At 46.9% G+C, this 23,040-nt stretch overlaps 2 protein-coding genes across 5 annotated transcripts in view; one reads left to right on the plus strand and one right to left on the minus strand.

Moving 5' to 3' along the window:
• Positions 1–23,040, plus strand: part of LOC122387941 (RNA exonuclease 1 homolog) — a 95,635-nt gene that overhangs the window by 2,864 nt on the left and 69,731 nt on the right. Inside the window, exons 1-2 of one of the 4 annotated variants that reach the window (XM_043378635.1) lie at positions 19,171–19,188; positions 22,526–22,637. The exons of 2 other annotated variants lie outside the window; for them this stretch is intronic. The gene's annotated coding sequence lies outside the window, so the exon portion shown is untranslated. Of the gene's footprint in view, positions 1–19,170; positions 19,189–22,525; positions 22,638–23,040 lie in introns of those variants that run through there. One more of the 4 variants, XM_043378638.1, reaches the window with a different exon arrangement.
• LOC122387944 (amino acid transporter AVT1B-like) lies at positions 1,378–13,589 on the minus strand. The gene is made up of 8 exons (XM_043378651.1): positions 13,329–13,589; positions 6,513–6,680; positions 4,889–5,057; positions 4,230–4,418; positions 3,492–3,736; positions 3,047–3,256; positions 2,651–2,852; positions 1,378–2,370 (listed from the first exon to the last, which is right to left on the minus strand). Exons 2-8 carry the CDS (start codon positions 6,667–6,669, stop codon positions 2,229–2,231), a joined length of 1,314 nt encoding a protein of 437 aa, XP_043234586.1. The 5' UTR covers positions 6,670–6,680; positions 13,329–13,589; the 3' UTR covers positions 1,378–2,228.

A 23,040-nucleotide genomic window follows, 5' to 3' on the forward strand; every position in this document is an offset into this window, starting at 1 on the left:
CATTCGTGATTGTCACATGTGCGCCATAATTGTAGACCAGAGCCTCCAGAGAAATTTGGACCTCCCAACTCTCTGGAGGCTACTGGAGGTTTCTGGAGCTTTGGCGAGAGCTTTCTGGAGCTTTCTGGAGGCGCTGGAACGCTCTCTGGAGGATTCTAGAGCTTTCTGGAGCTTTCTGGAGGTTTCTGGAGGCGCTGGAACAGACCCTTAGTCACATGATAGTTTCCAGTTCCACGTGGGGCTATCGTACATCGTTTGGAATTTGGATTTTGAAAATCGGGTGGTACCTTTCCGAGTCTTTATTTCTATGCTTTCCGAGATCTTGGGGGTGGGGGGAGCCCCCTCACGGCCTTACGGTTGGCAGGATCCGGCAATAGTCCTCGGGGTACGAGTTAGAATAGTCATATAACTCTACTTACTCGATACGTTGGTTTAGACGGGTCGACGTGAACGGTGAAATTGACACTGAATTACCAGATACCTAATGACGGCATCGATAATTTGATTTATAGGGCCTTGATTTGATTGTCACAGTCAGGGCTGCGGAGTCGGAGTCGGAGTCGGAGTCGGAGTCGGTCGGAGTCGACAGTTGTGACCGGAGTCGGAGTCGGAGTCGGAGTCGATATTGGAAACCCCAGCCGGAGTCGGAGTCGGAGTCACCGAAAATCTGTCGACTCTGCAGCCCTGCCAGGTGTGCGGAGTCGGAGTGGGGAGTTGGAGTCGATCGGAGTCGACATTTCTGCCCGGAGTCGGAGTCGGAGTCGGAGTTGGTTTTTGAAAGCCGGAGTCGGAGTCGGAGTCGGAGTCGCCGTAAATCCATCGACTCCGCAGCCCTGGTCACAGTCATTCATCACTGGTTGTTACAGTGAGAGATCCTATCCGCCGGGTAGGATCGAAAAAAGGATTGTCGTCGGCAGTCGTTGATTGGTATGTTGAATAGTAAAACTTTGGCCGTCGGCACTTCTGTTCCTGCCTTAACGGTTTCTGTCGCAGCTTGGTGGTACGAAACAACGATTTCTTAAATCTTAGCATTCATGATTCATTTGTGTTCATTTTTAGCAATCAAGTCGAAATAGCCATAGGTACGTACATCAATGCGAGTAAACAGCACACCTTCTACGGATTCAAACCGAACATGAAGCCTTTCATAATTTTCCTAAAATCTGAGGTTCAGAACGCCTTCGGTTGTGTGATCCCCAATTGAAACATTGGTGTTGCATGCATTATTTGGCATTTAAATTAGGACTTACATTCAAAGCCAGCAAGTTGTCTTTGCTTATTATTTTATCATGATCAGCTTGAAATCTGGGCTTGCCTTATTTTCCTTTCATTCTCGTCTGCGAACTTCAACGCTCGCTTTTCTGTTGGAACAGAACGTTAGTTTGGTACTCAAGGTCATATATGTTTATTTTGTGCGAGTGAAATATTTCCTTAACATTTCATCCTCCCAGCATATTCCTCATCTACAATGATATTTCTTTCGGGTGAACTATTCCCCTAAAACACCTCCCCGGAAAACTTAAAGAAACGCAGGACACTACATGGTAAAATGATCAGTGATCACAGGTCATAAGTTTCACAAAATTAACACAAACGTTTCACCGCCAGGCAGTGGCAGATAATGCATGAGGCTCAATGGGACTCTTCGCTGACACCATCGCGACTCTGAGCACGAGTCAAAAAGAGCAGAGGTCTTGTTGCGGCATTGGGTTCGAAACCAGCTAACAGTCATGGTTTCCATACTTCATCGATCTCCACAACCAACAGATAGTTACAGTTGCCATAAAGTCCGGCCCATTAGCAACCAATCGAGGGGACGCAAACATTACAACAACCACCCGGACAGCTAAAACAGATTCCGTCTTCACCGTCTTTTGATGACCATGTGTGATGTGCTGCGGAACATCGAATGCTGGCCGCTGGCGTTCTCAGTACCGTGGGACCATCTGAACTGAACCTCAGGCGATTGGTTGTCGAATCTCTTCCCGTCGTCGGCTCGTCGCTTTGCTGTTGACACTTCTCGTTCCCGCCGGGGCCACTTGCGTCTCCTCGCTGCGGGGGCCACCTCGCCACGGGCACTCCATCGTCTCGAAGGCTCTGACTAAAGCGGTTCTGCTCCCCTTTCGTAAAACCGGCTGTGAAGGAACTTGATGGATGATGAATGACGTTAATGTGATGATGAAGGCGACGTTGCGCAGCTGCCGGTCGCCCGATGGGGCAGCCGTCGGCTATACGCTGATGAAGCAGGAGCTCTCGAACGAAGTCGGGTCGAGGATGTCCGCCACTGCTGAGTACGTGGCCGCGATGCCGCCGGTCGTGGCGATCAGGATGATCTCCCCGAGCAGGACCTTCTCCCAGAGGGGCACCTCACTGAAACAGATCACGACCTCACGAGTCAGTGGGAGAGGTGATACACCATACCTACGTCACGTCCGTCATGAAATAAAATGTCTTTACCAGTAAGCTATGGTTGTACAACATGCATGCATCATGGGAGACCAAATATCTTGTTAAGTGATTTGACCTCTCGCTGCTGCTGCTCAAGGCTCCAGTGGAAGGGGAAGAAATCTTTATGATATGAGGTGATGATAAATCCCATATAATAAGGCTGCAAAGTACCGAAATCAGAAATGTTCTCTTGGCTACTCACATTTTCTCCCACTTGCCGCCATCAGTGGCCGGCATCGACGTCAGCCTTAGGTACATGATGGGTGGCAGGATGAACGTCATCAGCGTGAGCGTGCTGCCGCCGATCAGGTTCAGGATCTTGCCGAAGCTGGGCACCGTCTCTCCAATCAGCACGTTCAGTACCATCATAGCCGTCCGGAACAGCACCCGACGCACGTTGAAGTCTGTAGAATAAAATAGGAATCCGAGTTAGATGACTATAAAAGGAGCCCAAATGCCTGAAGAATGACAGATGAACTTAAACATCGTCCATTTAGTTGTCCCCCAACGTTCCCATGTCTTTAACGTTGCTGCTATCCCACTAACGTGCACCTAACCAGCGCTGCGACTCTTCGGGGAGCTGTTGGCGCCCGCTCACCGGAAGGGATGCCGATGCTGTCCTCCAGCTGCTGGTAGACGGGGCTGATGACGCTCACCAGAGACGTCGTCAGGTTCAGCATGAACAGCACCTGGGCGGCGCTCTTGAAGAAGCTGTTGGGGTAGAGCGAGTTGATGAGGTCAGCCTCCAGCTGGTCGCCCAGCGCCAGGTAGCCGAGAAGCGTCATCGGAAAGTACATGCAGATCAGGCCTGCCGGAGACGGAGAGACGACGTCAGCAGTCATTGTTGGTGAGCCTACTTACTGGTGATGCAATAGCGACTTCCTTACGCTGCGTGATTTGGAATGTTTTTTTTCCACTTCTGCAAACCCTGCGCACGCTAGTTTTTTATTGAATCATTCTTAAGTCTTTACCAACACCAACTAGGAACTTTAATTCAGCGTTGCAGCTTGTCGTAGAGGTAGCTCCTTTAAACAATCGCTCACCGATGTATCCGAAGAGCACGCTGCGACCGAACTTGGTACGGTCAGCCATGTCATTCTGGATGGTCGGGAACGAGGAGGCACCACCGAAGGCGAACAGGATCGTCGCCATGCCCAGGAACAGCGTCTTGAAGGTGGGCGACGTGTGCTCGGCCTTATCGACCGTCTCGTCGTAGTACATTCCCAGGTGGATGATGATGCATAGCCAGGCGAGCATCGTGGAAACCAGGGCCGTGACGCCGATGAACCTGCGTCAGTGACAGAACGGGATGTGACTAAGGTAGAGTGGTCGGGATTTTCATGAAGTGGGGCAAGCAATTCTTAAAAATTAATTTCCGAAGTAGAGTAGCGATCATGGTTACGAGAACGTATGAAACGGCAATGCAGCACCTTCGTTCGGATTTTCGCCAAACGACGTAGTTTCAGTTTGCCCACACCGTGATCTGAAGATGGTAGTGGGTTTCGCAACAGTTACAGTATGATGCTAAAGCATTGCAACCGTTGTCAAAAAGGCCACTAAATTGTTCTCAGCAACTCATCAGTTCCATTAATTAAACACCATATATCAGTTGAACACCATATCTTCAACTCATCAGTTCCATTAATTTGATCAGAATTTCTACGTGGTACAAACAGCTTTGAGCCAGTTTCTGATCAGCTAGAGAGTGAAGTTCGAGACTGTGACTGATCACTCACCAGAAGTGTGATCACTGATCACTCGCCAGAAGTGTGATCACTCACCAGAAGTCCTTGGGCGATCCGAGGAAGGTGCACGGCGTGAGGATGGCGGCGATGACGAGGATCCAGTAGCACTCGACCATGTCGAAGCCGGCCGACTGCACCAGGTCGCGGATGAGCTCAGCCGACAGCAGCACGTACACCACGCCAGAGCCGAACTGGTTGATGAAGATGGCCACCGAGGCCAGATATCTGCGCGGTGGAGGATAAGCCGGGCCGGCGGTGAGTAACGGATCGACGAGCCAGCGTGTGGCTGAACAAGTGCCCGACATCTTAGTGATGGATGCGAATGAGATGAACATTATTGCGCATAAAAAGCGGGATGTATTGTTCCGCATATGGAGGCTAAAAGTGAAGATGCATTAATTTGCAGCTTAACAGAGTGAGCGAGGCAATTTTATGACTTGACAACGTCACACGTCACGTCACGTAAGGTAATCCTAGCTCCTTCAAGTGACAGCCTTCAGTCAAGGTGCACGAGTGTCAGTGAGCGCATCATTCAGCTTATCGGAGGATGGATGAGGCTTTATCGAGCAGGATCAGATTGGTGTCCTCGCTTGATAACCGGGCTCTCGTGATGAACTCATGTAATAGTTCATGTTTCACAATCACAAGCGACTGATGGCCTTTCATGAACCGGTTAATGGCCCGTGTCAACGTACTTGAGTGGGTTTCCGAAGGCCCTGTAGGCGATCTCTGGGTAGGGAGCTCGCACTTGTTCCTGCAGTTCCGGGTAGCGCGACTCGACGATCAGCCAGCACCGCGACAGAGTGTAGCCGCAGAAAGCCGAGTTGACGCCAAAGTACAGCAGCATCACCAGGCCGATCACGCCTGCGGGGAGTGGGAGTGGTTACCACGGCAACGCAGCAGTATCTCCAAACCCCTCAAACACCGTGGGGAAAGATGTGTGTACTGTGGCTAGCACTGAAATGCATCAGCGTTCCTGCAGGAATCCCTGGCCAGCCCATCAAAACAGTGCAGAAAGTGTGTGGCTACCAAGCCAGCAGCACCATGTCAACACACCAAGTCGGATTCCATTCACTGCGACAGTCTGATGAATAGAATCCAAGGCCGTATATAGATAGAATCGTGAAATATCATCAACTGTGGTTACGGTGAGGTGCTAAAAATAAAATAGACGTAATGCCTCTGGTGACTTTTATGTTGCGTGGCGTCAAGCTGTTAGTAACTGTGCGCAGCAAATATCGGAACAATGCTACATTTGGCGCCGTTTTTCGCTTTTTGGTAAACTCTGAGAGACGGATATCCGCCCACTTCCGCATGCGCGGGATGAAGTACGTTTTCTAACATGCGTCAAATTTCTTGGCAGCTCAGGTATTGAATGTAAAATGGTTGCGACTTGCGAGTGATTCGGATTTTTCCCTGGATTTCTTCTGGATTTCTTTCTGTTGGGCTCTGTACCATATCAGCTGTCACTTATCAGGGGATCGATAAATGAAATAAAATGTCTGTTGGATGGATTTAGACCGACGCCATTAATTTATAGCTCTAAGAAGTAGTTAGTTTTTCACTTTTATCGCTTACCACCTTATCGTCGCTATTCGCTGTCACCCTCAAAAGGTGGCTTTGTTCACACACAAGATAAATAAGATACGACTTACGGAGAGAAATGTCCAAAGACTTGACCGAATCGTTTGATGTGGCCGAGATGCGACATTGAAGAGCGATACTATACGATCTAGAGAGGAGTGTACTCAGATAATTAACTGTAAACGTGGACGCCGTATATGTGCCGATAGCGTGTGCGCTGATGCCAGCGTAACGTCCACGTTTAAGCCGCTTAATAAGCGGCGTTTTTGTGTGGCTGTACCAGCGTCCTTGTCCATGTATTGGGACTTTGATGTATGTACATATTTGTGAAAGCTTGACTGTTGATTGTTACTTAATACGCTATACCCGGCTATTCAATATTCGATTTGCTTTGGACGGCCTTGACCGGTGACTTTGTTAGTCGGTCTGAAGGATTATATTTGTAAGTCAAAATATGCTCGCTATTTGGATGGGTATTTTAAATTTTTCCATTTAACTTGTTATTATTCCGTTATTAAAAGTGGCGTTGTTAAGATGCTTACGCACAATTTTTCTTGTAACATAGGTAACTAACACGTAGCTTGCACACACTGTAGCTAACACGATTCACCGCACACTGAGTTCTTTGCTATTTATTCACAAGATGTGGGACGCAGGTATCCATCTTGTATGTACCTTGGCAGCTAAGTGTGTCGTGTGTGTTTGGGGTGGACGCACATCACTGAGCAGGCTGACCTGTGAGTCTGACGGCGTTGGCGAGCGCCAGCATGCCGCTGCCGGCCACCATGCCGGTGATGAAGATGGCGGCAACCAGCGGACTGAGCCCCTTCTGCGCCGCCGCCGCCGCCTCCATCAGACTGCCGGACGAGCTCACAGAGTTCTTGGCCGTCATGGTGACTGGCTCTGCGGAGCGAGGCGCGAGCGCAGGTCACAAGGCGGCTGGTAGGGAAGAAACGGTCCTGACGCATCCAGAGATGCAGTTTTAACATAGTTTTAACAAGGCTGGCTGCAGGCTAGGAAGTTGATAAATCGCGACAGACGGTTGCGTGATTATGTTGCTCATATTTAAATAATATTTTTGTGATTTCTTTCTAAATCCGTTTAACTACTTTATACTGTAACAAGAAATCGTGAAATACTGATTAAGATGTTAATGGTTTCCCAGAATAGTAATTAGGATTCAGTGACGCCTACAATAAGGGCTTCTAATAGGAAAGTTTTCATGCGTGGGGACGAAGGTTGTGATCATGTGGAGTCGAGGAACGCTTGGTTTCGTTCGAGTTCCTAAACTTAGGAGCCTCGGACGGAGTGCTGGGAGAGACAAGACAGCAAAACTAGCTCATCTCGCGCTGTGAAAAACAATTATCCAAGAATAACTCCCCCCCCCCCATTGCCTGCCGTATGCTTTAGATTTAATGGTGAAGTCTGAAATAATGACCGTAAACCTAGTGTTGCCGACAAACTGCACTAGGTAGTTGGTGTTGCGGCTCATTTCGGCTCTGATCGTAGCTGCCGGGCCGGGCCGATTCGTGATCCCGGCCGGCGCCGCTCCGCGCCGCCGCCGCCCCCATCCCCCTGCCACGCCGCCGGCAGATGGGCCGTCCGCGAGAGACTTTATGGCAGTGATCGGGTGACGGGACGCTCCGGCCTGCGACCGTGTCCTACAGCTGCAGTTTTTTATGAAAGGATGCGCTGTTACCGGAGGGACTGACCCGGGGGGAGGGGGTGGGCTGGTGTGGCGTCGCACGTGGAACTGTGTCCCCGGCGGGCCGGAGCCGTTATGCCGACATGTGCCGACCGCGTGGTAGGGTTACCAGGACGCCGGGTAGTGTGTAGCTTCTTTGTTATTTCATTACTTCCGTCGCCATCTGTGTCCTCCCGACCCAGTACATAAACGGGACGGGAGCAACCCTCGCTCTCACTTCTTTACTTTTCGGCGCCGAGAGAGCACTGCCTCGCTCTCTCTGGCCAACTCTTCTTGTCAGTGATACTGTGTTGTCATCGCCTATTCGCCATCTGCAATACTCACCAGTTCGGAAGAATCTTGTGTTTGTGAATGGTGAATAGTGGAGTGCAGCGGCGGATAAGAGCACGGGGAGAGTGGCACACAGTCAGTTCGCACAGTCTTCTATTTCACGGTGACCGGGTCTACTTATCATTCCTATCTGATTCCTTATTTTCCTAATACCTCTTGCTCTCTGTAAAGAGGGTTCCTTTGTCTCTCTGTAAAGAGGGCTCTATATTTAGGTCTTAACATGCTCTCTGCAAAGAGGGTTCCTTTGTCTCTCTGAAAAGAGGGCTCTGCATACCCTTTTAGGTCTTAACATGCTCTCTGTAAAGAGGGTTCCTTTGTCTGTCTGAAAAGAGGGCTCTGCATACCTTTTTAGGTCTTAACATGCTCTCTGTAAAGAGGGTTCCTTTGTCGCTCTGAAAAGAGTGCTCTTAAACCTTGATCCAAAATTATATCCATTCATATAGCATCCACTTCTTATATTATAAATTCCCAATTTCGCCTCATTACCATATCAACCTATATCCTGTCAGGCCCCGGTCGCCACACCAAATGATGCGAGACGTCAACACACACACAGTTATACAGTCCACTGAGTCAAGTTGATCGGCGTGATTCACGAATCTGCGCTTCCTGCTGCTTTCTGGCATACGTATTGAGTAGTAACTTGGTAGTAACTATTATTTATAGTCACCGTGGTAACTATACTCGTACATTGCGGGAGTCGCCGGAGCCGCACCTGTAACTCGGAAGCTGCTCGATAAGCTACTGTAGGCTGTTAACTGACAGGGAATCCGTTGTTCTTGAATATTTCCGTTTGATGGATTGTGTGCAAAGAACAAAGACTTGCGATGTTCCCATTCTTTAAAGTCAATGCCGTGTCTTAAGTGGACTTGAGACTTGAGAGCACTGATAACTGCGTCTTATGAAATGGTGAGATTTAGTCCGTGAGTTTTAGATAAAGATAAGACATTTGGCTATGGCGGAGTTTGGTTTTGCAATCACAATTGTCTTCGGGAGCCCTTGAAATGGTTATCCCGTGACTAAGGCGACCTCGTGGTCTTGAAGTGGATTCGAGAATTGGCGTCCTTGATTGACAGCTCAGTCCCTAAAAAAAAATTATTGATGACCCACCGTGAATGCTATTTCCTTAGCTTTCTTTCTTCTTACGAGCACCCTTTTCATTGTCTCAATTTTTTATGCTCTATCGTTTTAATAGAATGGTCATCGCTGCATCCAGATCAAGTTCTTTTATAGTTCGGGAGTGTTACCATGTGCTTTATAGCGTCGGCTATCGGTTTAGGTATACTTTGGACCGACGTATATGTTCATACCGTGTATAAACTAAAGGAAACGGATGCAAAACTGATTTTATTATAGACTGTAAAGTAGATTCGTACAGAAATAGCGAAAATTGATTCGATTCTTTCAAAAAAGATGCAATCAATTTATTGTATCATGTTGTTGAACATCCAAACTCATTAACCCCGAGTGACCCATAATGACCGACACGCTGCTGTCATTGTCTAGTATTGGGTGCCGCAAAATGTCTAAATGAGGATTTATTGTACCTCTGAATTCGAATTTGTCGCTAATTTTATTTTCATCCATCTCAATATGCACGATATTGGAAAGCCATTAGGAAGCCTTTCACCAATATACGAGTATAGCTCAAGCGCGTTTATTCATTCATCAGACAATGCGCCTATCTAAACGATAGCACTATTGGCGCTATTTGGCTGTCGAGAAATACGTCGATCACGACAAGCGAAGGTGAAGTCGTCTCGTCAAAAATAACGGGACGGGATGTTGGTGATATTTAGCAGCATGAAGGTACTGACAAAATTATTCTTAGGCTGATGAATGATAGCTAGTTAGATAATTGAATGAGGAAACTCCCATGCAGTTTGCTTCTTGGCTCTCTCGATATGATGCTTTATTATAGTTGCTCACTTAGTTGTTCTTGCACTTGGGCACTGATTTCTCATGCCTTTTTGGGGCATGTCGTGTCACTTATTTTTAAAAACTGAAAGTGTTGGAAAATAGCTGGCGGAAACCTCGAGTGCCGTTTCGCATTAATTGTCCGTCACCTAATGAAATTTGAGCAGCCTTGGTGAATAATACCTACCTATGCCTGCCTGCAGACGCGTTACTGACGCTATGCCAAATAATTTTGGGAAAAAAAGGCAGTGCGACCTCTTAAGGCCTGGCTACACTATGCGTTTTCTGCGTGCGTTTTTGCAGGTTTGCGTGTTTTGCGTAATATCGTTCTAGGAAAAAAGTTATAAACAATATAATTTTTACTTTGGTTATATACAAAAGCTAATATAACTCTTATGTAACTAAAATTTAAGGTGAAAAAACATCACAAAAACGTAATATCGTTCTTTTTTCTAGAACGATATCACGCAAAACACGCAAACACGCAAAAAACGCACGAAGAAAACGCATAGTGTAGCCAGGCCTTTAGTGGACTGCCACTGATTCTGCAGCCTTGGTGTGAACCGTATTGAACTATTTGCATTGAACTTGGTGAAGATCAATGAACGAGAAAACGTTCCAAATGTAAAGGTTTTGGTAAAGATGAATTAACGAGAAAACGCTTCAAATGTAATAGTTTTGTGAATGTAACTGCATGTAAATGTAAAGGTTATGTGACTAAAGTTGCCAGTTGTGACATTCGACCTGACATCGAAGTCAGGTATAAGCTTTACGATAGATTAAAAGTAACTAGGTATATAAGTACCATTACACTTAGCTTATGGAGCGCTTTTAATTGCTGCCTTTCTCAACTCTCTGCGGGTAACGGTTCAGGAGTTAGCACATGTGATATCACCCCTTTCCCAGTTTAGCGCGCTTGGATGGAAAAGACTGAACGAAAAAATGGCCTGACACAGTGGCGGCGGAAGGTAATTTTGGATGGGGGTGCAAAGTTTTCACAAGGGGCCCCTCTGGAAGTTTTGGGCCCCCCTTCGCTTTTTTGAGTGATTATTATTGATTTATGAAAAACGAAGATTTTGGAAAACTATCCCCATACACACAAGTTCTGTAAAAGGTTTGAAATTGCAGTGTACAGTCTGTCTTAAAAGTACCGCGCAAAGTGACGGTGGATCCATCGAGCCTGACTGAGCAAGGGCCTGCTAAATTTGGGTCACCGAAGCAATTGACATCCTTGTCCATTCCCTAGGTCAATTGGTCGGTGACTTTTAAATTAAAACAGGCCCTTTCTCAGTCAGGCTTGGTGGATCCACCGTCACTTTGCGCGGTACTTTTAAGACAGACTGTACCTACCTACCTATCTCAAATAATGAAAGCATAAAGAAGCAAATGCAGCTAGTTTTTTATCGGCTATTATTTTAGTCTAGCCACCACCCGCAGCGTCTCAAACCACTTTTCTGGATCCACAGTGGACCACTGAAGGCCCTACGAGACCGTTCCAAGAAGACCGTGTTTAGAAGCCCCTTGGAAACCGACCACATAGAGACTCCTCCAGAGACCTACATGACTTCCCAGACTGAATGAGCCCTCCGGCCAGGGTCGGTCCCTTGAAAGTTGCTGAAAGGTTCCAGAAGGCAGTATAGGCTCGAAAGTCTTTTGAGGGCTCTCAGAAACCGGCATCGGACCCCAAAAAAGCCTGCATGGAGGCCCTCAAAAGCCGGTATGGAGGCCACAGGAGTCGATGTTTAGCCTAAAGAGCCGGTATGGAGGACTGAATAGAGGAAAGGGGTCTCAGTGGGACCTTCAGGGGCAAGCGTTTGAGTCCCAAAAGTATGTGTGGGGTCTTAGAGGCAGGTAGACCCCTCGGGTACGCACGGGGTCCCAGGAGCTCGCGTGTGAGCCCAAATATTCGGCTGGCGGCTACTAGCACCAGCATGGGGATTTTTAGAAGCCGCTTAGACCCACATTTCATGGGTCATGAGTCCCAAGAGTCGATGTAGGGGGCAGGGGCCATAAAAGCCGGTGTAGGGCCCATGGCCCCATAAGTTCCGACATTGAGACTCTCAGAGGCCGGCGACGGGGCACCAAGAGCAGATAAAGTGACTCAACAAGCCGACATGGGGCCTGAGAATCCTGAGGGGGGGCCTGAGAACCCTTAGGGGTTGAGGGCCTGAGAAAGGGCTCTCAACCCCTCAGGGACCGTCCTGGGGTCCTCAGAAGTTGTGAGGGGCGAGGGCCCTTAGAAGCTTTCGAGAGGATCATCAGAGGTCGTCATGAGGGTCCTTGGCCATAGTGAGGGTCTTCATGGGCCCTCAGATACCTTGCAGGGTTCTCAGAGGCCTTATTAAGACCGCTAGAGGCCATCGTTAGGGCCCTCAATAGACCGTTGCAGGGCCCTCAGATGCCAGCATAGCCCCTGCGGCCTGCAGCCTGGTTGTGTTGGGGCCCTCAGAGGCCGTCGCTGGGCCGTCTGAAGCCAAATGGGCCCTCAGAATTGTGTGGGTCTAGGGCCGTCACAAGGGCCCTCAGCGACCGTCGTAGAGGCCCTCAGAGGCCAGCGGGGCCCCTGGAGTCCTGTGGGACCCTCAGCGGTTGTCATGAGGGCCCTTAGTGGTCGTTATAGGGCCCCAGGGGACAGGGTACGTCGTGAGAGCCCTCAGAGATCATCGTAAGGGCCCTCAGAGGCCAGCGTGGCCCCTGGAGTCCCCTTAGGGCCCTGGAGTCTGTAGGACCCTCAGCGGTCGTCATGAGGGCTCTTAGTGGCCGTTGTAGGGCCCCAGGGGACAGAGGTCGTGGGAGGGGAGCCCTCAGAGATCGTCATAAAAGGGCCCTCTGAGGCCGTCGTGGGGCCCTCAGATGCCGCATGGAGCACCAAACGCGGCTCGGGACACTTCTAGCGGGTGTGGGGGCCCCAAAGACTAGCATGGGGCGCTCCTGACCATAATTGGACATCCCGGATGACTCCACATCAGTGTTCGTTTCCCGATCACTGGTTTTCAGGAGAAAATGTATTGGATGGTGCGACGGGCCCCTTGTACGGATTTTGGGGGTGCAAAAAGATATGTTTGCACCCCCATGTTTTTCGATGGGGGTGCAGCTGCACCCCCTGCACCCCCTATTCCGCCGCCACTGGCCTGACATCAGATATCGCTTAATGACGTAAGAAATTAAGAGTGGTACCTATTGTGATTCCAATCCCTTAGTCTCGTGGCAAGTAGGTAACGCGCTCATTTATTTTTCACAACACAAAGCTACGTCAAGTATGAGGAAAACGATACTAATTCCTAATTCTTTTTAAATGGTCGTGCGCATTTCCTTTGTAAATTTATCTTGCTGAGCTTATGTTGAATAATAAGTCATTCTAAGCTCCCAAATGCATATCATGAGCAGGTCAGGCGGATACATAATATCATAGATGTCACAAATAGTTTGGTTATAGGTATGTTTTTGGTGAATAAGAAATTAACCTTTTATCGTCCCACTACCAGCTCGAATCCCAAGTCACTACTTTTTCGGTCTTATTGTCGTTAGGATGGAGAAGGATCCTGTCTGCTCTCTGAGTGTCGTGCAATGTGAATCGTGTACACAGCAGTGTGACTGACCTGTTCGGCCTGATGATGGGTAGCGGCAGCAGCAGCGCGGGCCCCAGTTGGACGAATGGCACCGAGCAGCGGCTCCGATCGGCCTCGGCCAATCTTATCGGCACTGTCCGCCGGGGCCGTATCCGACCGTCCGACCTCCGTCCATGACCAATCGACCGATGGTGCATAGATAGAGCGCCGCCCACACCGTACGAGGGGGTCCGCAGGGGTGAACGGGTGCAGATCCAGTTGCCACGGGCTAGCTTGCAGGGTTGTGCTCGACTAAAAAAAAAAAATTGCCGACTCGACTCATCATTCAACCTCAGAAAGCCCTGACTCAACTCTGACTCAAACAAGGAGCTGATTTTTTCCCTTGACTCGACTCATGGCTCAAGCGGCTCAATGAAAATATGAGTCGACTCAAACTTGACTCAAATTTTTTGTTGAGTCAAGTGAGGTGACTCAAAATTGACTCAGATAAAAAAGCTGTTGAGCGGGGGGGGGGGGTGAAAAAGTCCGGCAGCAGGGCCAGGGCGAAGTTGTTAAGAATGAAAAGCTTGTTTCTGGAAAGCTGAATCAGCTGACTCATGTTCCTAATTGTTTGACTCAACTCAATGTCAAAAGTTATTTTACTGACTCAACTCTGACTCAACTCAACGCCCTAATATTTTTGTCCGACTCAACTCTGACTCAACTCAACAGCTCAACAATTTATCCGACTCGACTCAAATCTGACTCATTTGAGTCAGAGTTGAGAGTCAAATTTCTGACTCGACTCATGAGTCAAGCACAACCCTGCTAGCTTGACGCTAAGCTTTGAGCTTTGCGTCACCTTAGCACACGTCGCAATATTCTTTTTTTCTACAACATCCGAAAGAATGCGGTCTTAATGACTCCAGCCATTCGTACTAGCCATTAACACATATGCATATAATAAACGGCGGCGCATACCTGTGCACGATAGGAAGGTACATATTCTCCACAACTTGTGACAAATTAAATGCTAGGTCACCTAGCCCTATTCCGGACAGGCTTTGAAAGGTTTTGCCACAGGCGGGGGGAGAGGGGCCTTTTCGTCCCCCCCCCCCCCAGAACGCGAAAACTACTCACATGGGAGCGACAAACGGTAGACGGCATTTCACTGTTCGTTGAAAAAAAACCTACAAACTTTGCGTGTGCTTAGCTTCCTTCCCCTCCCTCACCTTGATGTGCGACTATCGGACCCTGTGTGACCTCGGGTGATTTTTCCTGTTAGCTCATCGTGACACCGACCCCCTAGCTGGCGGAGCAGCCCGCCCCGGCCCCAGCGCGGCCACGGTCGTAGTTCAATTCCCCTCCACCGCGCTGGTCCGGGCCCACTTCAGTCGCCCAAATCCACGCCACCACGCCGACAGGGGAGAACACTTCAAATGCCAGTCCGACAGCGCAGCTCACTCGAGATCGGAAATGCTGCTGCGTATCGATCTTCGAGGAATCACACAACAAGGCAGTGCGGTTATACGGAGAGGAGTGTAGTAACCACAAGTAACGTACCTACGCAGTTATGAGAAGTGTAGTTACGTAGGTATAGTCTACTACAGGATGATGTTCCACTCCTCAGAAGCTATCAGTTGACCGGAGCGCTAAGTTGTGCCGTTTATCACGCAATTAAGCGTGTCGATTGTGAGCATTGGGACAAAGCTATAATTTGTGAACTCAGTCCGTGTGATGCGGCATAGCCTACCACTCCAGGCAAATAATTGCTTGCCTGTGAAAAGTGGAACATCATTCTGTAGTCGACTATTATACTATACATGCCTATGATGTCCTCTAGCACTAGAGTAGTTATGAAAGTGTCACCATAGTCAGCAGCCGCCTGTCAATTGTGCACCTACCTATGCTGACGTATGTACCTGAATTGATCAGCAAAAAATGTAGCAAGACTTAGGTATACTTCTCTGCATTATGATAGGTGCGGTACACTGTTCAACTAACAGAAAATCGTACGTAACACTAATGTAGGTAAGCCATCATTGGTTGTCCTGACATGATATCTATCCAGTTTTGTTCATTTTCAATTCCGCTGGGTCATGGATAGGCATGTGGCTGTGGATAACGAGCTGGCCAAGGATTTTCCACGCTCGGCGCTCGCCATATGCCGCCCTGACGTCCATCGAACCATCATGGTATTGTGGGAACTGGGAGGTAAATACGCCAGTCGATATTGCCACGTGACTCGTGGAGCAGATGGCGGCTCCGCAGAGTCAACAATGTATTCAGTAGGTATCTCTGTTTTCACAACAGCTCTCTTCTATACTTATGTGGTACCTACATATAGCATACTGGTATTGGATGGGCCTTCTGCCGGATGCTTACATTGCTTGGTAGGTTTTAAGTGCACCTTTAGCCCCTGCCGACGAAGGCTGGCGATTTGACGGCTGACGGCTGATGCCCCCGATTTCATGCTTTCATGGGCCATGAGCCGAATTGGACGGGTCAGAATATCTCTATTTATAGTTATTCATGTCTCGTGCTTCTATCGTCGCGTACTACAGCCCTAGGCGGTTGGGAGGCATAGCTGATACCTTTCTCAGTGAGGGCGAATATAAGTCTGACGTTGCGGGAGCCTGCTGTGTGACATTGCTTCAAGGAAATAGTTCGCTTTTAACATGGGGTTTTGAACTGAAATAGCAGTACCGTAGCTTGAGCTGAGACGAGCATAAATCAGGAGTTTTTACGGTCCAACGATCACCTTAGGCAAAGATATTCTATTTCTCGTCCCGAAAAAAGGTGCCTTGCTGAGGAATGTGTGCCTTGCAGGGGTCATTTCCCTTTTTTAAAACTGAATAGTTCTTCCTATATTAAAATATAGAAAATATTTTTATGAAAGTTTTTTTTTGCTGATCATTTTGAGAATTAAAAATCATAAGTTCATTGCAAAAAACTAATTTCGTTGAAAGTGAACTATTCCCTTTAAAAGGACCGGCACTGGTCTGAGTCGAGAGGGTCGTTCATCTGCCAGTCGGAGAACACTAACCCTCGCCAGGCGAGGGCCTTTTCCATAACATGGACGGCGAGGGGGGGGGGGGGGCGGTTGATACGACCCCCCCCTCGGCGATTGGCTCCTATGGCTCTTAGAAACGCCAAATAGGTGGGTCCATAGGGGATCTCGCCCCTGTGAAAATTTGGTGGCTCTAGGTCAATATTTAGGGGGGGGGGGGGTATAAGTGCAAAAATTTCGCTAAGACATGTCAAAAGCTTTTCGCCTATAACTTTTTATCTAGTATAGATAGAGCAAAAAATAAAAGCAGCAGTGAACTGTGGATGTCCGTGCGCATCGAATGATATGCTTAGTTACCAATTTAAGTGAACTGAAAATGTTCTTAAAAATTAAGCAAATTCTTAAAGTTATTAATTAAGTTTAACTTAATCAAAATGCATCATGCCGCATTTAATTCGAACCGCCTGATCATAAGGAACACAACGACACCGCTTTTGAAGCTCTAGTCTCATTGTGTGCCAAGTTATTAGCAAAAAGGTAGTTTGACCTTAGTTGACCTCAGTTGACCCGACCCAAGCGTTCTTGTAGCTTGCAAACACCAAGTAGATGTAAATCAAGGTACTGGTAGTGCAACACAAAAACGTTAAAAGAAAGCACAAATCTCTTATCTTTACACATTCGGGCAAATTTACTCAAAAATTGTCATGACCTCTAGATGATCTCAGGACCCAGGTCAACCAAATTTGAAAATCTGGGATGCATATGATGGCACTCGGTGACCTTAGCATATTCTGCAAGTTTGAATCAAATCGATGAAGACCTCTAGTTTCCATTAACAAAATACCTAAGTGCATTTTCAGTGCCATTTTGACAATATACCGGTTTTTGTGACCTTTTGACCTGACGTCAGGTCACTGGAACCTAAAACTCCCTGTTCAAGTGATAAATAGATGCCCCAAGTCGTGTCTGAAATTTGGTAGCGCTACGTGCCATAGCACCCACGCTATCAACGAATAACTCTCATTTAGTTGCCGTTAAACTAACTAGTTAGTCCAATTTTCTCCTGACCTTGTACCGTTTTTTTGTGACCTAGTGATCTGACCTGAAAAGACGGGAACTTGAAATTTTCAGGATCGGTGCAAAAAGGTTGCCCCAGAGGCTATGTCAAATTTGGGCGGCGCTATACGCCGCCGTTTTTACGTTATTTGCGAAAAACCTTAGGGGGAGTTGCATCACTCCCCCCTCGCTTAGGGGCTCAAGACGATACCAGAAGGTCATGTTCCCGTTTGAAACGGTCCTCGTCAATTTAAGAGCCCGTTAGGGCATCTGAGGACTATATCTTTTTAGGCACTTTTCAAAAAGTTAAAACCCAAATTCAAAAAGCTTACGTTCAAAATGCACGTGAACGTTTTGAATTTGGTCTTTAACCCGCGCATGACTGGGGCATTTTCCATAACGCGAGTGACTGGGGGGGGGGGGGGCTCTCCAGAGCCCCCCTCCTAGCTCCGAAACTACTGGGCAGATCGTCAAAATTCAAACGGTGTCTGATAGCCCTGGAAAAACTGTCGAGCGAAACCTATTTTCATTGACCTCGAGGTCACCGATGACGTCAAAGGTCAGGTCAAAGTAAAAATTATCGACATTTTTGTTAGTTCACAATTTAGGCTCTGACCGCCGGACCGCCGGTCCGATCAGGCTCATTTTTGGTTTACGCACTCCTTGACGGATGCCTTAGATACCCTAAGGGTACCGAACTTTTACTTCGAATTTTTAAGGTCAAGGCCAGGTCATCCTAGGTCACGAAAATTGTATATCATGTATCGGTCACGTGACGCATGTTTTATGGTCCATTTTACTCGTAGATTTCGAAAATAGTGTCGTCTGTGTCATTTGAGGTCATTGTCAGCTGAATTTACCGGAGGTCAGGTCACTTTCAGGTCAGAAAAGGTCAAATTTTGAAAATGAAAGTTTTCAACAAAAAAGGTGCCTATTAGATGCAGTTTGAGCTCAGAAACACGATGGCGCCATTTATATTGCTGTACGACGTCAAAAACGTACTGAAAAATGGATTTGAAAAACATAAAATTGTAAAATTTTGACAATAATGCGAATAACTTGGCTATTTTTGAAGATATTGGGCTAAAACTTGCAAATCATCAGTGTGTGTTCTACCACATATATTCCGATTTTTGCGAAAAGTCAAAAACTTTTGAAAAAAATCAAAAAATATATTTTTGTAATTGTAAATTAATACTTTTCCAAATTTTCAAAATTTCGAAAATTCGAGATGGCAGTTCGATAGCTACGTGTATTTGTAGTCCACTCATGCAAAGAAAATGGATCTAGCTTTAAAACTGAGCTCTTGAGAGCGTTTGCCGTATTTCAGTATTTTGCATGAAAATCGGCCGACATGACGTTACTCTGACGTCATTCCCGGCTAAACTATGGTAGCTAGAAAGTTGAAATTTTTACACAAGGTGTCAAATTGATGCCTCTGAGGGCACCGCAAGTTTCGTGTTGATCCGTCGAACGGTTTAGGAGATATTGCTAAAAAACATGAGGGGGGCTCTGTAGAGCCCCCCCCCCCCCAGTCATGCGCGGGTTAACTTTTTGAAATTGCGCGTAAAAAGGTGCAGTGATGCAAGACTGAATGGTCGAAACGATACATGAAATGGCATCCACGGCAGCGTTGTCTGTGTTTTGTTCATGCACATATCCTTTTGCCATTTATAGGACAATTATTACTTCATAAAGGATTTTTCTTGATATGGCAGCATGGAACTAGAAGGAGTTGTAAATGCTCCGAATTTGGTCATCGAAAATAGATGACCTTGGCTGAGAAACACAACACGGCGCGGCCGGCCCTGATACTGATACACACGTCGCACACGTCAATCGCCAATATCAGTCCCACGCACAAGGGGGAAAAGCTCAAAAAATTGAGCGCTCAAAAAATTGAGCGGGCCCCATTATGAAGGAATAGGCGAAACGATGGTATTTTACAATGCCTTTAGCGTCACACTACGGCAAATATCGTATCCAAATAAGGTATCAATGGCAAGAGAGAGCAACAAGGTTTCTTCTCGAACACTCGCCGTGATAATTTATATCGGTGTTTTCGGAAAGAAAATGCCCTAAAGACGCTCAACTTTTTGAGCGCCACTTGTCGTTCGGGACCGCGATACTCAAAAAATTGAGCGCCACGACAGACGACAGTCAGCTGGCGCTCAAAAAATTGAGTGCCGGCCAGCATCTACACTCAATTTTTTGAGCGTTCTCCGTGACAGGTGAAGCCGGTACTGGCTGCCATTTTTGATGTTATGTTCGTTGAAATACGTTAAACTGAGTTGAAACAGAAATGCAGGAAGTTGAATGCTACGTGGTACCTAAACTTTTCACAAACCCATGACATCATGTCACATTTTCCGCTAGTAGTTTTATCGGTCTTTCGGATTCGGCACACCTCAAATAATTATACAAGGCTTGAATAATCCGTATGAATACTGTAATTGATATTCTCTGACTGTACTGGGAGAAAGGAATACGTGAATACAGAGATATCCACCCACCCTTGAATATTGGAGAATTATCGCAGGAAAAACTGTATTGCCACGGTTACAACTTACAAGGCCATCGGCCGCAAACAAACAAAAATACTATACAATGTGGGTTAGATTCACAAACATCATCAAGTGTGGAACACAGAGACGAGCAAAACAACATCACATTATCGCATGCCAGCCCGACCACATTGGAACCGGGTCCGGGTGACCTGCGACCGGAACCTGCGTCTTGCCAGCATACATCACAAAAGCAGGAGGCAGTGTCGTACTGCTTTGATCCAAAATATGCCATATAACAAATGATATAAACGACCTAAGCTCGGACTAAGCTTATCATTATCAAATAGACGAATGGAAACATCGAGTCTCAGACCAGCAGTAGCAACGATCACAGTAGCAACATCACAAAGAACACGCGGCATTATCAGACAGCCGTTTTGTTATCGGGCTACAGGCGGCGACGGCGTGGTTGCAGACCAGCTGCGAGGTAGCGGCGTGCGGGCAAAAGGCGCGGGCACACCTCCATGTGGCCGTGCGGACAGTGCGCGGTCGGCGTCGCATAGTGGGCGGCATCGGGCTGTCCCGGGCCGTCGAAGCCGCACAGGTTGTCGGCGCATGTGGGCGCGCGCGGTCACCACGGCCAGCTGCTCACCGCCAGCACAGACTGCGCAGCGTCGCCGCTCCGCCGGCCAGAACACGCAGACAACCCTTCTTGCAGTCGCACAACACGTCGCCAAACTCATTCACCTGCTCCACCATGTTGTTGATGTCACCGAGTCGTTCGAGTTGTGGCTCGTGCCGTCGAGCATGACCTGCCCGATCGGACACGGGTCAGCGGCTTCTGCTCCAGCGAAGTCTTCATCTTAGTGACGTCTTGCTGATCTCCACAAAGGCTGAGCAGATGACCTTACCCACAGAGACGGCCGACGTCCTTGCCAGCGACCGCTTGGTTGTGCAGACCTGCCAGAAAAAGAAAAGCTGTTTTGTGATCTCAAACGATTTTTTTCTTTATGCAGTGGAACAAAACGGAAAATATGTCATACAACAGGAACTAAAAAAAAGATGCAGCCTAGGTCGTCTAAGAAATGGGTGCAACATTGATAAAATTCTTCATTGAATGAATTCTGCAAATGCTTTTGATAAAATGTGTGGTGATTATAAGGAGACCACTTTACTATAAAATTGCTCAGGATTCCCTATCTGGACCTGTCAAAAAATCCTGACTGCACACCAACAATGAGCATTAAATCCAAAACCTCTACCAGGTACCTAGGGATAATTAAATTCTGATTCAGGAAAATATTTCACATCTTACAAATAAAAACCTTTACTATATTGAAACTGTAAATGTGATGCTGATCCAGTGACCTAAGGGTCTCAAAGTATAATAATGAATTAATCGATTATAAATTTGGTGGTGACTGCCCACTGGCGTCTGGCGGCCTAGACCTTGAGGCTTGAAAGTGGCCTTCCTTTTCCGTTGACTCCGATCCTCCAGATGGAAATGATATAAAGGATAATTTTTATCTTATTTCATATGAGCGAGCCAGTCAGCAAAGTGGCTATCCTGTTTCAGCATTCACCCACACAATAGTTGACTGTCAGTCTGTCATGCTGTCAGTGTTGTGAAGTAATGAAGGAGTTGAGTTTTGTTGATTATAAATTGTGATGTTATGTAAAGGACTGGAAAATGAATGTGAAAACTATGGAAACATATTGGCAGAGTATTGTCACTTACTATCAGGACATATGGATAGAGAATACATTCAAATTAATAAGAAATGCCAAATATCAAGGTACTCAATCACTGATAGCAGTGGACTATCATATGTTTTATGTCATTTATATGAAAGTTAAGACTGAAACTACCTTTTACCTCATCATAACTAATGAAAAATTGTGTGAAGAAAACATTCACAGCCTCTTTGCAGCACTTAGACCACTAAAAAACAACAATTTTCACGTAAATATGTTGTGTCTCCTTCCTTCAAAACATCATATCGGATGGCGCCACTTTCGTCGACAGTTACTTATCTGCACGCAAATCGAGGAAAACGTGAATTGATTGACGTTTACGTGTTTCCGAATTTAAAATCACAGCATATTCAAACTTTTCAGTGTACCTTTTAACATCTAAGTACAACTAAAACGATAAAAACTTACCCTCAACACAAGGACGACGACAACCACGCGACCGGAGACGTCGCGACGAAATAAACAAACGGCGCCGCCAAATGAAAAATATTCTCCGATATGGGTAATGTGAAATTGAATCGCAATCATTCTGGGTAGTATGAAAAATGCTCTTTCCAACAGAACCCTAGTAAAAAACGTGAATGGACAAAAAATAACTTTTATTTCGACATAAATATTGGCCTGTTTTTAAGTCATCCTGGTATGCCGTAAGATTTCGACCTAGAAATTGGTGTTCCCCCAATCATTGAAGCTTGAGCAGTGAAAAATATGAAAGCCTAATCTGTTTTGCATCATTAGTGATTCTCCTAGGGTGTTGCCATTTCTCCCTAGGTGTTGCGAGTTGCTTTTGCAAAACGTGTTCCTGAAACGGCTCAATTTTTTGAGCCCTCAGCATTACGCCTATGGGAGCCTCTGACGTCACACGCTCAATATTTTGAGCGCTCAATAATTTGAGCTTTTCCCCCTTGTGCGTGGGACTGATATCTCAATCTACACGCTCTGAACTGAAAGTTGTTCTGCTTCTGAAAATATATTCAGCAAGATATATTCAAATCCGAGTGCTTTTCGGGATATACTTGATACTGGTTGAACGCGTATTTACAAATTGCAACCGAGCTCCGCCGTAGGGTATTTTATTTCCGCCGTAGTGTATTTCACTTGGGGCATTTTCTACCATACATCTGCCTGAGCTTAGGGTAATTACAATTTGTCGGCGACGTTAAAAAATGATGCACTTTTTTTGCAGTATAGGATATCGCATGTGCATATTTCTGCCTTTTTGGGTGCGCTTTATCGGTTTTTCGTGAGTAACTCGTGTAAAAACCGTCCGATCGCGACGAAAATTTCAATGCCCCCGATTTTATCAATTTTACACCTACCCTGAAAATTTCATGACCCTGACCTAAATGACCTTTGACCTGTGACCTATTTCTCGAGACCATGTTTGGCCCGAATCGCGATTCGGCGTATGTCGGATCGCATTAGCCGCGCGGTT

This window comes from Amphibalanus amphitrite, unplaced genomic scaffold (assembly GCF_019059575.1).
Source record: "Amphibalanus amphitrite isolate SeventyFive unplaced genomic scaffold, NRLGWU_Aamphi_draft 000303F_arrow, whole genome shotgun sequence".
NCBI lineage: Eukaryota > Metazoa > Arthropoda > Thecostraca > Balanomorpha > Balanidae > Amphibalanus > Amphibalanus amphitrite.